The 17,081-nt window shown below is 54.0% G+C and overlaps 1 protein-coding gene across 1 annotated transcript in view; it reads left to right on the forward strand.

Annotated features, from left to right (window-relative positions):
• MROH1 (maestro heat like repeat family member 1) overlaps positions 1-17,081 on the forward strand; it is an 84,675-nt gene that overhangs the window by 41,256 nt on the left and 26,338 nt on the right. Inside the window, exons 15-21 of the mRNA XM_032700963.1 lie at positions 546-668; positions 2,694-2,773; positions 5,810-5,945; positions 8,989-9,084; positions 10,542-10,646; positions 10,734-10,869; positions 16,481-16,593. Of these exons, the coding sequence (XP_032556854.1) occupies positions 546-668; positions 2,694-2,773; positions 5,810-5,945; positions 8,989-9,084; positions 10,542-10,646; positions 10,734-10,869; positions 16,481-16,593 (789 nt within the window). The remainder of the gene's footprint in view (positions 1-545; positions 669-2,693; positions 2,774-5,809; positions 5,946-8,988; positions 9,085-10,541; positions 10,647-10,733; positions 10,870-16,480; positions 16,594-17,081) is intronic.

Here is a 17,081-nt window from a genome sequence, read left to right on the forward strand (position 1 = left end):
GTTGCCATGGCGACCGTGGGGATGGATCCAGGGAGTCCCCGTTGCCATGGCGACGGTGGGGATGGATCCAGGGAGTCCCTGTTGCCATGGCGACTGTGGGGTTGGGGGGGGGGGTCCCCGTTGCCATGGCGACTGTGAGGATGGTTCTGGGGAGTTCCCCGTTGCCATGGCAACTGTGGGGACGGATCCAGGGAGTCCCCGTTGCCATGGCGACCATGTGGATGGGTCCGGGGGGTCCCCATTGCCATGGCGACCATGGGGACAGGTCTGGGGGGTCACCGTTGCCATGGCGACCGTGGGGCTGGGTCCGGGGAGTCCCCGTTGCCATGGCGACCCTGGGGACAGGTCTGGGGGGTCCCCGTTGCCATGGCGACTCTGGGGACAGGTCTGGGGGTCCCCGTTGCCATGGCGACCGTGGGGCTGGGTCCAGGGGGTCCCCATTGCTATGGCGACTCTGGGGACAGGTCTGGGGGGGCCCCGTTGCCATGGCGACCGTGGGGCCGGGTGCAGGGGGTTCCCCGTTGCCATGGTGACCGTTCCCGCAGGACCTGACGCTGAAGCTGTGCCTGATCCGCAGCCTGGCCATGCTCTGCCAGGCCGTGGGCCCCGGGAAGGGCCCGCCCGGCTTCGTCCTCGCCCGCAAGGCCGAGCTCGTCGCCCACATGGTGGTGAGGGAGGCCCGGGGGGCACTGGGGGGGGGGGCACTGGGAGGGTCCTGGAGGGCAGTGGAGGGCACTGGGAGGGTCCCGGAGTGCGCTGGGAGGGGCCTGGGGGGCACTGGGAGGGTCCTCGGGGGCACTGGGAGGGGCCTAGGGGGCACTGGGAGGGTCCTGGGGGGCACTGGGAGGGTCCTGGGGGGCACTGGAGGGCACTGGGAGGGGCCTGGGAGACACTGGGAGGGTCCTGGAGGGCACTGGGAGGCACTGGGAGGGTCCTGGGGGGCACTGGGAGCGTCCTGGGGGGCACTGGGAGGGGTCCTGGAGGGCACTGGGAGGGTCCTGGAGGGCGCTGGGGGGCAGTGGGGGACACCAGGAGGGCTCTGGGGGGTCCTGGGGGACACTGGGGGGGTCCTGGGGGGCACTGGGACGGTCCTGGGGGACACTGGGAGGGTTCTGGAGGGCACTGGGGGACACCGGGAGGGTCCTGGGGGGCACTGGAGGGCACTGGGAGGGTCCTGGAGGGCATTGGGAGTGTCCTGAGGGACACTGAGAGAGTCCTGGGGGGCACTGGGGGGGTCTTGAAGGGCTTTGAGGAGTTCTGGGGGCACTGGGAGGGTCCGGGGGGGCACTGGGAGGGTCCTGGGGGGCACTGAGAGAGTCCTGGGGGGCACTGAGAGAGTCCTGGGGGGCACTGAGAGAGTCCTGGGGGGCACTGGGAGGGTCCTGGAGGGCACTGGGGGACACCGGGAGGGTCCTGGGGGGCACTGGAGGGCACTGGGAGGGTCCTAGGGGGCACTGGAGGGCACTGGGAGGGGCCTGGGAGGCACTGGGAGGGGCCTGGGGGGCACTGGAGGGCACTGGGAGAGTCCTGGAGGGCACTGGGGGCACTGGGAGGGTCCTGGGGGGCATTGAGAGGGTCCTGGGGGGCACTGGGTCGGGGGCTGGAGGGTCCTGGGGGGCACTGGGAGGGTCCTGGAGGGCACTGGGAGGCACTGGGGGGGTCCTGGAGGGCGCTGGGGGGCACTGGGAGGGTCCTGGGGGGCACTGGGAGGGGCTTGGGGGGCACTGAGAGAGTCCTGGGGGGCACTAGGGGGGTCCTGAAGGGCTTTGAGGAGTACTGGGGGCACTGGGAGGGTCCTGGGGGGCACTGTAGGGCACTGGGGGGGTCCTGGAGGGCACTGGGGGACACCAGGAGGGCTCTGAGGGGCCCTGGGGGGGCTCTGGGAGGGTCCTGGGCGACACCGGGGGACACCAGGAGGGCTCTGAGGGGTCCCGAGGGACACTGGGGGGGGCACTGGGAGGGTCCTGAAGGGCTTTGAGGAGTCCTGGGGGGCACTGGGAGGGTCCTGGGGGGCACTGGGAGGGTCCTGGGGGACACCAGGAGGGCTCTGAGGGGTCCTGGGAGACACTGGGGGGGTCCTGGGGGGCAATGGGAGGGTCCTGGAGGGCACTGAGGGGGTCCTGGAGGGCACTGGGAGGGTCCTGGGGGACACTGGGGGACACCAGGAGGGCTCTGAGGGGCCCTGGGGGGGCTCTGGGAGGGTCTTGGGCAACACTGGGGGACACCAGGAGGGCTCTGAGGGGTCTCGAGGGACACTGGGCGGGCACTGGGAGAGTCCTGGAGGGCTTTGAGGAGTCCTGGGGGGCACTGGGAGGGTCCTGGAGGGCTTTGAGGAGTCCTGGGGGGCACTGGGAGGGTCCTGGGGGACACCAGGAGGGTCCTGGGGGACACCAGGAGGGCTCTGGGGGGTCCTGGGGGACACTGGGGGGGTCCTGGGGGGCACTGGGACGGTCCTGGGGGACACCAGGAGGGCTCTGAGGGGTCCTGGGAGACACTGGGGGGGTCCTGGGGGGCACTGGGACGGTCCTGGAGGGCACTGAGGGGGGTCCTGAGGGGCACTGGGAGGGTCCTGGAGAGCTTTGAGGAGTTCTGGGGGGCACTGGGAGGGTCCTGGAGGGCCCAGACGTCCCTGGAGGTGTCCCTGGATGTCCCTGGAAGTGTCCCTGGAAGTGTCCCCTGGTTGTTCCCGGCAGGAATTCATCCGGGCAGAGCCCCTGGAGAGCCTGCGGACGCCGCTGCGCCAGCGGGCCATGGTCACCTGCACCCACCTGGTGTATCCTTGTCCCTCTGCCCCCCCCCCATTCCCGGCACCCACAGAGCCCGGCCCCGCTCCCCAACTTGTCCCCAGATGTCCCCAGATGTCCCCAGATGTCCCCCAAGGCTCTCAGGCACAGGGTGGGATCCTGGGATTGTCCTGTGCGGGGCCAGGAGTTGGAGCTGGGTGATCCTCCTGGGTCCCTTCCCGCTCAGGGCATTCTTTTCTTCTTCCCTTCTCCTTCTCCTTCCCTTCTCCATCTCCTTCCCTTCTCCATCTTCTTCCCTTCTCCATCTCCTTCCCTTCTCCATCTTTTTCCCTTCTCCATCTTCTTCCCTTCTTCTTCTTCTCTTCTCCATCTCCTTCCCTTCTCCATCTCCTTCCCTTCTCCATCTCCTTCCCTTCTCCATCTTCTTCCCTTCTTCTTCTTCCCTTCTCCATCTCCTTCCCTTCTCCATCTTCTTCCCTTCTCCATCTTCTTCCCTTCTCCTTCTTCTTCCCTTCTCCATCTCCTTCCCTTCTCCATCTCCTTCCCTTCTCCATCTCCTTCCCTTCTCCATCTCCTTCCCTTCTCCATCTTCCTCCCTTCTCCATCTTCTTCCCTTCTCCATCTTCTTCCCTTCTCCTTCTTCTTCCCTTCTCCATCTTCTCTTTTCCCCCTTCCCTTTTCCCTCTTTCCCCTTCTCCATCTCCCTTTCCTTCCCTTTTCCTTTGCCTTTTCCCTTCCCCTTTTCCCTTCCCCTTTTCCCTTTCCCTTTTCCCTTTCCCTTCCCCTTCCCCTTTTCCCTTTCTCTTTTCCCTTTCCCTTCCCCTTCCCCTTTTCCCTTTCTCTTTTCCCTTTCCCTTTCCTTTTTCCCCTTCCCCTTTTCCCCTTCTCCTTTTCCCCTTCCCCTTTTCCCTTCCCCTTCCCCTTTCCCTTCCCCTGTACCTTTTCCCTTCCCCTTTACCTTTTCCCTTCCCCTTTCCCTTTTCCCTTCCCCTTCCCTTTTCCCTTCCCCTTTCCCTTTTCCCCTTCCCCTTTTCCCTTCCCCTTTTCCCTTTGCCTTTTCCCTTCCCCTTTCCCCTTTCCTTTTTCCCTTCCCCTTCCCCTTTTCCCTTCCCCTTTTCCCTTTGCCTTTTCCCCTTTCCCTTCCCCTTCCCCCTTCCCCTTTCCTTTTTCCCCTTTCCCTTCCCCTTTCCCTTCCCCTTTCCTTTTTCCCCTTTTCCCTTCCCCTTTCCCTTCCCCTTTCCCTTTTCCCCTTCCCCTTTTCCCTTCCCCTTTTCCCTTTCCCTTTCCCTTCCCCTTTTCCCTTCCCCTTTTCCCTTTCCCTTTCCCTTCCCCTTCCCCTTTCCCTTTTCCCTTCCCCTTTTCCCTTCCCCTTCCCCTTTTCCCTTCCCCTCCTCTCCCTCTCCACTTCCTCCCTCTGGTCAGTCCTTCCATAATTCCATGATTCCCTGATTCCCTGATTCCCTGACACAGCCCCAAGGCACAAACCAGGAGCTCTGGTGCTTTCCCACCTTCCCCCCCAGTTTTCCCAGTGCTCCCAACTCACTTCTCCCTGGGATCTGCCAGATTCCCAAGATCCCAGGGATCCTCATTCTGAGCTGCTCCAGTTCCAAAGATTCCCAAGATCCCAGGGATCCTGATTCTCAGCTGCTCCAGTTAGGGATATTCCCAAGATCCCAGGGATCCTCATTCTGAGCTGCTCCAGTTCCAAAGATTCCCAAGATCCCAGGGATCCTGATTCTCAGCTGCTCCAGTTCCAAAGATTCCCAAGATCCCAGGGATCCTGATTCTCAGCTGCTCCAGTTCCAAAGATTCCCAAGATCCCAGGGATCCTCATTCTGAGCTACTTCCTGAGCTCCAAAGATTCCCAAGATCCCAGGGATCCTGATTCTGAGCTGCTCCAGTTAGGGATATTCCCAAGATCCCGGGGATCCTGATTCTGAGCTGCCTCCTAAGCTCCAAAGATTCCCAGGATCCCAGGGATCCTGATTCGGAGCTGCTCTGGTCAGAGATATTCCCAAGATCCCAGGGATCCTGATTCTGAGCTGCTCCAGTTCCAAAGATTCCCAAGATCCCAGGGATCCTGATTCGGAGCTGCTCCAGTTCCAAAGATTCCCAAGATCCCAGGGATCCTGATTCTGAGCTGCTCCAGTTCCAAAGATTCCCAAGATCCCAGGGATCCTGATTCTGAGCTGTTCCAGTTTTAAAGATTCCCAAGATCCCAGGGATCCTGATTCGGAGCTGCTCCAGTTCCAAAGATTCCCGAGATCCCAGGGATCCTGATTCTGAGTTGTTCCAGTTCCAAAGATTCCCAAGATCCCAGGGATCCTGATTCAGAGCTGCTCCAGTTCCAGATATTCCCAAGATCCCAGGGATCCTGATTCGGAGCTGCTCCAGTTCCAAAGATTCCCGAGATCCCAGGGATCCTGATTCTGAGCTGTTCCAGTTCCAAAGATTCCCAAGATCCCAGGGATCCTCATTCTGAGTTGTTCCAGTTCCAGATATTCCCAAGATCCCAGGGATCCTGATTCTGAGCTGCTCCAGTTCCAAAGATTCCCAAGATCCCAGGGATCCTGATTCTGAGTTGTTCCAGTTCCAGATATTCCCAAGATCCCAGGGATCCTGATTCTGAGCTGCTCCAGTTCCAAAGATTCCCAAGATCCCAGGGATCCTGATTCTGAGCTACTTCCTGAGCTCCAAATATTCCCAAGATCCCAGGGATCCTGATTCTGAGCTGCTTCGGTTCCAAAGATTCCCAAGATCCCAGGGATCCTGATTCTGAGCTGCTCCAGTTCCAAAGATTCCCAAGATCCCAGGGATCCTCATTCTGAGCTGCTCCAGTTCCAAAGATTCCCAAGATCCCAGGGATCCTGATTCTGAGCTGCTCCAGTTCCAAAATTCCCAAGATCCCAGGGATCCTGATTCGGAGCTGCTCCAGTTCCAAAGATTCCCGAGATCCCAGGGATCCTGATTCTGAGCTGCTCTGGTCACAAATATTCCCAAGTTCCCAGGGATCCTGATTCTGCTCCCGGGTGCATCCGTGTTTTCCTTCCTTATCCCGGGATCAGCCCCCTGGAGCCGCCGCTGAGTGACCCGGACAGGACGGAGCTGCTGGACACCTGCCTGGCCAGTGTCCTGTCCCTGCCCCCTCTGGAACCCGGGAAGGACAAGGAGGAGAACGGGGGAGATTCCTCCCACGGACAGGTGGGAATCCCACGGGGTGGAATTCATGGAGAATTCCTGGATGGTTTGGGTGGGAAGGGAGCTTAAGGATCGTCCGTTCCCACCCCCTGCTGTGGGCCAGGGACACTTCCCGCGATCCCAGGGGGATCCAACCTGCCCTTGGACACTCCCAGGGATCGAGGGGCAGCCACAGCTCCTCTGGGAATTCCAGCCCAGCCCCTCCCCACCCTCCCACCCAGGAATTCCTTCCCAATATCCCGTGGAAACCTCCCCTTTTCCAGTCTGAAGCCATTCCCTGTGTCCCGTGACCGGGAACATCCCAAGGAAGGACCAAGTGTGAGCTCAGAGGGTGGAAAAGGATTCCCAGGCCTGGCCTAACCCCTGATTCCAGTATCCCCAATTTCCAGGGGGATATTCCTCCATTCCCTCCTCCTTCCTTAAGTCCCCTCGGCTGAGCTGCAGGAATTGGGGTGGGATTGCAGGAATTAGGGTGGGATTGCAGGAATTGGGGTGGGATTGCAGGAGTTGGGGTGGGATTGCAGGAGTTGGGGTGGGATTGCAGGAGTTTGGGATTGCAGGAGTTTGGAATTGCAGGAATATGGGGTGGGATTGCAGGAGTTGGGGTGGGATTGCAGGAGTTTGGGATTACAGGAATTCAGGTGGGATTGAAGCAATTGGGGTGGGATTGCAGGAGTTTGGGATTGCAGGAGTTGGGGTGGGATTGCAGGAATTGGGGTGAGATTGCAGGAACTGGGGTGGGATTGAAGGAATTGGGATGGGATTGCAGGAGTTTGGGATTGCAGAAGTTGGGGTGGGATTGCAGGAGTTTGGGATTGCAGGAATTGGGGTGGGATTGAAGGACTTTAGGTGGGATTGCAGGAGTTTGGGATTGGAGGAGTTGGGGTGGGATTGCAGGAGTTTGGGATTGCAGGAGTTGGGGTGGGATTGCAGGAGTTGGGGTGGGATTGCAGGAGTGACATCCATTCCCACCCCCTTTCCATGGGCAGGGACACCTCCCACCATCCCAGGGTTGATCCAACCTGCCCTTGGACACTCCCAGGGATGGGGCAGCCACAGCTCCTCTGGGAATTCCATCCCAGCCCCTCCCCACCCTCCCAGCCAGGAATCCCTTCCCACTATCCCATCTAACCCTGGGAAGCCATTCCCTGTGTGCTGTCCCTCCAGCCCTTGTCCCCAGTCCCTCTCCAGCTCTCCTGGAGCCCCTTCAGGCCCTGGAATGTGCTCCAAGCTCTCCCTGGATCCTCCCCCTTCTCCAGGTGAACATTCCCAGCTCTCCCAGCCCGGCTCCAGAGCAGAGTGGCTCCAGAGCCCTTGGAGCATCTCCCTGTCCCCTCTGGATTCACTCCAGCAGCTCCACATCCCTCAGGAATGTCGGGATGCAGAGCCAGGGGGGGGTCGTGCCAGGGGGGCCGGAGCTCTGCCCGCACCCCCCCCAGGACGCTGTTTTGGGGCAGGACACGCATCCCATCGGCTCTTTCATCCCCAAAATCCCCCGGGAAAAGCCCGTTTTCCATCCAGCCGCCCCCTTTTTCCCCCTTTTCCTCCTTTCCCATCTGGGCACCGGAACAGGAGCTCCCCCCGCCCAAAGGCAGCGCGGAGCTCCCGGGAGGGAGAATCCAACGATCCTGGAAACCCCCGCGGGCCGATTCCCATCCCTGGCTGCTCAGAGGCTGCAGCTGCTCCCCAGCCGGGCCCCGGCTGCCTAATTAGGGGCAATTAACCCGCCGCTAATGAAGCTGCTGCAGCTGCCGGGGTGGCTCCGGAGCCGGGATTTGGGGCGGCCCCGGGGCCTCTGGAAGCATCTGGTGCCTGCAAATGGGAATTAATCAGCGTTCCCTCCTCCTCTCCTGGGCTGTCCAGCTTTGTTGGGTTTGGGGTTGGGGTTTTTTTGGGGGAGTTTAACCCGAAATTAGTCCTGGAAAAGGAAGAGGAAGCGTCTTGTCCCTGCCCGTGGGGAGGGATGAGCCTTAAAGGTCGTCTCGTTCCACCCATCCCGAGAGGAATTCCAGGGAATCCCACAACGTTTGGGGCTGGAATGAGCCTTAAAAGATCATCTCGTTCCACCCATCCCAAGAGGAGTTCCAGGGAATGCCAGGACTGGGATTTGGGGCTGGAATGAGCCTTAAAGATCATCTCATTCCACCCATCCCAAGGAGTTCCAGGGAATCCTACAACTGGGATTTGGGGCTGGAATGAGCCTTAAAGATCATCTCATTCCACCCATCCCAAGAGGAGTTCCAGGGAATCCCAGAACTGGGATTTGGGGCTTAAAAGATCATCTCATTCCACCCATCCCGAGAGGAATTCGAGGGAATGCCAGAACTGGGATTTGGGGCTGGAATGAGCCTTAAAAGATCATCTCCTTCCACCCATCCCGAGAGGAGTTCCAGGGAATCCTACAACTGGGATTTGGGGCTGGAATGAGCCTTAAAGATCATCTCATTCCACCCATCCCAAGAGGAGTTCCAGGGAATCCCAGAACTGGGATTTGGGGCTTAAAAGATCATCTCGTTCCACCCATCCTGAGAGGAATTCCAGGGAATGCCAGGACTGGGATTTGGGGCTGGAATGAGCCTTAAAAGATCATCTCCTTCCACCCATCCCGAGAGGAGTTCCAGGGAATCCTACAACTGGGATTTGGGGCTGGAATGAGCCTTAAAGATCATCTCATTCCACCCATCCCGAGAGGAGTTCCAGGGAATCCCAGAACTGGGATTTGGGGCTGGAATGAACCTTAAAAGATCATCTCCTTCCACCCATCCCGAGAGGAGCTCCAGGGAATCCCACAACGTTTGGAGCTGGAATTTGGGGAGTGGATGGTCCTGGAGGTCCCTGGAACCCAAACCCTGCCGTGATTTGGTGATCCTGTGATTTTTGGAGGAACCTTCCGAGCCTTTCTGGGAGTTTTTAAAGGGTTTCTTGGCCCCGAGTGGGAGAGAAGGACCGAATTCCCTCCAGGATTCCATGGGAAGGGGGGGATTGGATTGGTTGTGCCTGAGGGCTTTTCCAAGCCCGTGATTCCATGATTTTTTTCCCTCCTCAGGTGCTGTATGGGGACACCCTCAGTGCCCTGAAGGACCTGCTCAAGAGCCTCCTGCACAGGAACCTGACGCCCCACGGGCTCCAGGACATGTTTGCGGTGGGCGCTCCCGGGATTTGGGGGGGGGTTTTTTTGGGATAATGGGAAAAATCCCTCCTGGGAAGGGGCTGCCCAGCCCTGGATCCCCATCCCTGGGGGGGGATGGAGCATCCCTGGGGAGGTGGCACTTGGGGACACGGGCAGGGGTGGCCTGGGCATGAGGGGGGCTCGTGGTGGGGGGACCCTCCCAACGAGAAGGACGTGGAGGAGCTGGAATGTTTCCAGGGAAGGGAACGGAGCTGGGAAAGGGTCTGGAGCACCAGGAGCAGCTGGGGGGGCTCAACCTGGAGAAAAGGGGGATCAGGGGGGATCCCAGGGGGACAGGAGGGTGGATCCAGGTGGGATCGGGCTCTGCTCCCAGGGAACAAGGGACAGGATAAGGGGAAACGGTCTCAGGGGAGGTTTATTTGGGATATTGGGAAAATCCCTCCTGGGAAGGGCTGCCCAGCCCTGGATCCCCATCCCTGGGGGGATGGAGCATCCCTGGGGAGGTGGCACTTGGGGACACGGGCAGGGGTGGCCTGGGCATGAGGGGGGCTCATGGTGGGGGGACCCTCCCAACGAGAAGGACGTGGAGGAGCTGGAATGTTTCCAGGGAAGGGAACGGAGCTGGGAAAGGGTCTGGAGCACCAGGAGCAGCTGGGGGGGCTCAACCTGGAGAAAAGGGGGATCAGGAGGGAATCCAGGGGGACAGGAGGGTGGGTCCAGGTGGGAATCGGGCTCTGCTCCCAGGGAACAAGGGACAGGATAAGGGGAAATGGTCTCAGGGGAGGTTTATTTGGGATATTGGGAAAAATCCCTGTTGGGAAGGGGCTGCCCAGCCCTGGATCCCCATCCCTGGGAGGGGATGGAGCATCCCTGGGGAGGTGGCACTTGGGGACACGGGCAGGGCTGGGTGAATCCAGTGGTCTTAAAGGTCTACTCCGACCTCCACAACTCCATGATTCCATGATCTGGGGCCTGGTGGGCTGGGAAAACCACTGGAGCAGCAGGAATGAGCTCACGGGTCTGGCCCACGGGTGACACTGCTGCACCATGGAATCATGGAATCATGGAATCATGGAATCACCCCACAGTTTGGGATGGAAGGAGCCTTTGGGATCATCCAGCCCCATCCCTGGGACACCTCCCACTCCCCCTCTTTGCTCCGGCCTGGCCTGGCACAGGGATGCCCCAGGATGTTCCAGGGGATGGAGAATCCTCCGGGACAGGCCGAGGGGAAACGGGTCTCAGGGGAGATGTTGGGAATATCAGGTGGGATTTTGGGAAAAATCCCTCCTGGAAGGGGCTGCCCAGTGGGGATTCTCCGTCCCTTGGCGGGGTGGGGGGATCCTCCATCCCTGTGGACGCGGCGTTTCAGGACACAGCAATGAGGGGAAAGCTGGGCTCCGTGGTCTCCAAGGGCTTTCCCAACCTGAAGAACTCCCTAATTCCATGATCCCTCTCTCTTCCTACAGCACCTGGGCCCCTGGATCAAGTCTCCCCGGGAGCAGGAGCGGGCCCGGGCCGTGGAGGTCAGCGCTTCCCTGCTGGAATTCTACCTGAGCAAACTCAACGTCAGCGTGAGTCAAGCCCTTAACTCCCTTTCCCACGGCATTCCCAGCCTCTGGAATGTCCCCCTGAGCCTTGTTTCTGTCTCCATCCCCCAGACTGTGACCCCCTTCTACAACCTGAGCGTGCTCCTGGCCCTGTTCTCCCCGCGCTGCTCCGACTCCGTGGCCGCCGTCCGCCGGCGCTCCGTGGACTGCGTCCGCTCCCTGCTCTACATCCAGCTCTGCTACGAAGGTTGGTGTGGCACTTGGAAATCCCCAAAATCCAAGTTTTAGGCTTCTCTCCTCAGAAATCCCAAAAATCCAGTTTTTAGGCTTCTCTTCTCCCCCCCCCACCCCCCTTCCCAACGATTTATCCCAACGCCGGGGAGAGAAACTTCCAGGCTTCCGTAGGGGAAGGGGGAAGTATCTCCATTTATTGGCACAAATAAATATACTAGAGGCAACTATATATATATATATATATATATATATGTATATATATATATATAAGATTTCTCTCAGTCAGTCCTTTCAAGCCCCTCGTGGCAGTTTGAGCCACGTTAGAAATCCTAAAATCAGGCTTCTGTAGGGGAAGGGGGAAGTATCTCCATTTATTGACACAAATAAATACTCTACAAACTAAAGGCAACTATATATATCTATATATCTATATATAACATTTCTATCAGTATATATATATATATATATAGTATCTCCATTTATTGACACAAATAAATACTATACAAACTAAAGGCAACTGTATAAATATATATATAAATAACATTTTTATCAGTCAGTCCTTTCAAAGCCCCTTGTGGCAGTTTGAGCCTCGTTAGAAATCTAAAAATCTGATTTTTAGGCTTCTCCCACCCCCTTCCCAACAATTTATCCCAACACCAGAGAGAGAAACTTCCAGGCTTCTGTAGGGGAAGTATCTACATTTATTGACACAAATAAATATACTAGAGGCAGATATATATATATATATATATATATATATATATATATAAGATTTCTATCAGTCAGTCCTTTCAAGCCCCTTGTGGCAGTTTGAGCCACCTTAGAAATCCTAAAAATCCAATTTTTAGGCTTCTCCCCATCCCTTCCCAACAATTTATCCCAACACTGGAGAGAGAAACTTCCAGGCTTCTGTAGGGGAAGTATCTCCATTTATTGACACAAATAAATGTACTGTACAAACTAAAGGCAACTATATATATCTATATATCTATGTATATATATAACATTTCTATCAGTATATATATATATATATAGTATCTCCATTTATTGACACAAATAAATACTATACAAACTAAAGGCAACTATATATATCTATATATCTATATATATATATATAACATTTCTATCAGTATATATATATATATATATAGTATCTCCATTTATTGACACAAATAAATACTATACAAACTAAAGGCAACTATATATATATATATATCTATATATATATATAACATTTCTATCAGTATATATATATATATATATAGTATCTCCATTTATTGACACAAATAAATACTATACAAACTAAAGGCAACTATATATTCTTAATTATCTCTACCACTATACATTATATACATTCTTAATTACCACCATACATTATATACATTCTTAATTATCTCTATACCACTATACATTATATACATTCTTAATTACCACAATGCATTATATACATTCTTAATTATCTCTCTACCACAATACATTATATACATTCTTAATTACCACAATACATTATATACATTCTTAATTGCCACAATACATTCTATACATTCTTAATTATCTCTACCACAATACATTATATACATTCTTAATTATCTCTATACCACTATACATTATATACATTCTTAATTATCTCCACCACTATACATTATATACATTCTTAATTATCTCTGTACCACAATACATTATATACATTCTTAATTATCTCTGTACCACAATACATTATATACATTCTTAATTATCTCTACCACAATACATTATATACATTCTTAATTATCTCTATACCACTATACATTATATACATTCTTAATTATCTCCACCACTATACATTATATACATTCTTAATTATCTCTCTACCACTATACATTATATACATTCTTAATTATCTCTATACCACTATACATTATATACATTCTTAATTATCTCCACCACTATACATTATATACATTCTTAATTATCTCTATACTACAATACATTATCTACATTCTTAATTATCTCTATACCACTATACATTATATACATTCTTAATTACCACAGTACATTATATACATTCTTAATTATCTCTATACTACAATACATTATATACATTCTTAATTATCTCTACCACAATACATTATATACATTCTTAATTATCTCTATACCACTATACATTATATACATTCTTAATTACCACAATACATTATATAATTCTTAATTATCTCTACCACAATACATTATATACATTCTTAATTACCACTATACATTATATAATTCTTAATTATCTCTACCAACATACATTATATACATTCTTAATTACCACTATACATTATATACATTCTTAATTACCACAATACATTATATAATTCTTAATTATCTCTTCCACCATCCCCGAAAATCGACCCCCCCCCAAACCGGGGCCGCTCTCCCCGGACCGGGAAGGGGGTTTTTTTTTAGGGATTTTTGGAAGGTTGTTCCAAAGGGTTTTGGGGTTTTTTTGGGAGCCCGGAGTTCTCCCGCCCTCCAGGAGAGGTCAGTGCTACCTTAAAAGCCTTAAAAGATCATCTCCTTCCATCTATCCCAAGAGGAGTTCCAGGGAATCCCAGAACTGGGATTTGGGGCTGGAATGAGCCTTAAAAGATCATCTCATTCCATCTATCCCAAGAGGAATTCCAGGGAATCCCACAACTGGAATTTGGGGCTGGAATGAGCCTTAAAGATCATCTCATTCCACCCATCCCGAGAGGAATTCCAGGGAATCCTACAACTGGGATTTGGGGCTGGAATGAGCCTTAAAGATCATCCTCATTCCACCCATCCCGAGAGGAGTTCCAGGGAATCCTACAACTGGGATTTGGGGCTGGAATGAGCCTTAAAAGATCATCTCCTTCCATCTATCCCAAGAGGAGTTCCAGGGAATCCCAGACCTGGGATTTGGGGCTGGAATGAACCTTAAAAGATCATCTCCTTCCATCTATCCCGAGAGGAATTCCAAGGAATGCCAGGACTGGGATTTGGGGCTGGAATGAGCCTTAAAGATCATCTCATTCCACCCATCCCAAGAGGAGTTCCAGGGAATGCCAGACTTGGGATTTGGGGCTGGAATGAGCCTTAAAAGATCATCTCGTTCCACCCATCCCGAGAGGAGTTCCAGGGAATCCTACAACTGGGATTTGGGGCTGGAATGAGCCTTAAAAGATCATCTCCTTCCATCTATCCCGAGAGGAATTCCAGGGAATGCCAGACTTGGGATTGGGGGCTGGAATGAGCCTTAAAAGATCATCTCATTCCACACATCCTGAGAGGAGTTCCAGGGAATGCCAGGACTGGGATTTGGGGTTGGAATGAGCCTTAAAGATCATCTCCTTCCACCCATCCCGAGAGGAGTTCCAGGGAATGCCAGAACTGGGATTTGGGGCTGGAATGAGCCTTAAAGGTCATCTTGTTCCACCCATCCCGAGAGGAGTTCCAGGGAATGCCAGAACTGGGATTTGGGGCTGGAATGAGCCTTAAAAGATCATCCTCATTCCACCCATCCCGAGAGGAATTCCAGGGAATCCCAGACTTGGGATTTGGGGCTGGAATGAGCCTTAAAAGATCATCTCCTTCCACCCATCCCGAGAGGAGTTCCAGGGAATCCCAGGACTGGGATTTGGGGCTGGAATGAGCCTTAAAAGATCACCTCCTTCCATCTATCCCAAGAGGAATTCCATGGAATGCCAGACTTGGGATTGGGGGCTGGAATGAGCCTTAAAAGATCATCTCGTTCCACCCATCCCGAGAGGAGTTCCAGGGAATCCCAGGACTGGGATTTGGGGTTGGAATGAGCCTTAAAAGATCATCTCCTTCCATCTATCCCAAGAGGAATTCCAGGGAATCCCAGAACTGGGATTTGGGGCTGGAATGAGCCTTAAAAGATCATTTCATTCCACCCATCCCGAGAGGAGTTCCAGGGAATGCCAGAACTGGGATTTGGGGCTGGAATGAGCCTTAAAAGATCATCTCATTCCACCCATCCCAAGAGGAGTTCCAGGGAATCCCAGGACTGGGATTTGGGGCTGGAATGAGCCTTAAAAGATCATCTCCTTCCATCTATCCCAAGAGGAATTCCAGGGAATGCCAGACCTGGGATTTGGGGCTGGAATGAGCCTTAAAGGTCATCCTCATTCCACCCATCCCAAGAGGAGTTCCAGGGAATGCCAGGACTGGGATTTGGGGCTGGAATGAACCTTAAAAGATCATCTCCTTCCACCCATCCCGAGAGGAATTCCAGGGAATGCCAGGACTGGGATTTGGGGCTGGAATGAGCCTTAAAAGATCATCTCCTTCCATCTATCCCAAGAGGAATTCCAGGGAATCCTACAACTGGGATTTGGGGCTGGAATGAGCCTTAAAGGTCATCTCATTCCACCCATCCCAAGAGGAGTTCCAGGGAATGCCAGGACTGGGATTTGGGGCTGGAATGAGCCTTAAAAGATCATCTCCTTCCATCTATCCCAAGAGGAATTCCAGGGAATGCCAGACCTGGGATTTGGGGCTGGAATGAGCCTTAAAGGTCATCCTCATTCCACCCATCCCAAGAGGAGTTCCAGGGAATGCCAGGACTGGGATTTGGGGCTGGAATGAGCCTTAAAGGTCATCTCGTTCCACCCATCCCGAGAGGAGTTCCAGGGAATGCCAGAACTGGGATTTTAGGCTTAAAAGATCATCTCCTTCCACCCATCCCAAGAGGAGTTCCAGGGAATGCCAGGACTGGGATTTGGGGCTGGAATGAGCCTTAAAAGATCATCCTCATTCCACCCATCCCGAGAGGAGTTCCAGGGAATCCCAGAACTGGGATTTGGGGCTGGAATGATCCTTAAAAGATTATCTCATTCCACCCATCCCAAGAGCAATTCCAGGGAATACCAGACCTGGGATTTGGGGCTGGAATGAGCCTTAAAAGATCATCTCCTTCCACCCATCCCGAGAGGAATTCCAGGGAATGCCAGACCTGGGATTTGGGGCTGGAATGAGCCTTAAAAGATCATCTCCTTCCACCCATCCCGAGAGGAATTCCAGGGAATCCCAGAACTGGGATTTGGGGCTGGAATGAGCCTTAAAGATCATCTCATTCCACCCATCCCGAGAGGAATTCCAGGGAATCCTACAACTGGGATTTGGGGCTGGAATGAGCCTTAAAGATCATCCTCATTCCACCCATCCCGAGAGGAGTTCTAGGGAATGCCAGGACTGGGATTTGGGGCTGGAATGAGCCTTAAAGATCATCTCATTCCCCCCATCCCATGGATTCCACCAGCCCAGGTCGCTCCAAGCTGATCCAGCCCTGCCCAAATCTCTGGGATGAGCTCTCCTGGCCCTTGGCAGGGCTTGGAAAGGGTCCCCTGGCTCGGGATTTTTGTCTCCTCGGGATTTTTTTGTCTCCTCGGGATTTTTTTGTCTCCTTGGGGTTTTTGTCTCCTCAGGATTTTTTTGTCTCCTCGGGATTTTTTTGTCTCCTCAGGATTTTTTTGTCTCCTCGGGATTTTTTTGTCTCCTCGGGATTTTTTTGTCTCCTCGGGATTTTTTTGTCTCCTCGGGATTTTTGTCTCCTTGGGATTTTTGAGAGGTTTTTTGGGTGGGAAGCTGAGGAATTCTGCTCCCTCTGGATGCAGGTTTCGCCCGGGACCACAGGGATGAGATGGTGGAGGGGCTGAAGGCGCTGAAGAAAGGCCTGGAGGAGCCCGACTTCACCGTCCTCTTCCACGCCTGCACCAGCATCGCCATGGTAACGGCCACTGGGATGGACTGGGATGGACTGGGATGGACTGGGATGGACTGGGAGCCACGGGGAACGTGGGGCCTCCTGTTCCCGGCCATCCACGGGATCCAGAGGCTCCTGGGAAGCCCCTGGGATATTGGGGTAAAAATCCCTCCTGGGAAGGGGCTGCCCAGCCCTGGAGTCCCCATCCCGAGGATGGATGGAGCTGCTCCAGGGAGAGCTGGGTGTGGGGAATGGCTGCTGGAATTCCCGCTGGGAATTTGGGGAATGGCAGCTTGGCCAGGAGAAAAGTAGTCCCAGATTATCCCCAGCTACAGGAACAGGGAAGGGGGATCGGGCTCTGCTCCCAGGGAACAGGGACAGGACAAGGGGAAAAGGCCCCAGGTTGTGCCAGGGGAGGTTTATTTGGGATACTGGGGAAAATCCCTGCTGGGAAGGGCTGCCCTGGACACAAATCACCGGGGTCTTCTCCTCCTGGGCCACCTGGAGAGTTC

Source organism: Chiroxiphia lanceolata, chromosome 1 (genome assembly GCF_009829145.1).
Source record: "Chiroxiphia lanceolata isolate bChiLan1 chromosome 1, bChiLan1.pri, whole genome shotgun sequence".
Lineage (NCBI taxonomy): Eukaryota > Metazoa > Chordata > Aves > Passeriformes > Pipridae > Chiroxiphia > Chiroxiphia lanceolata.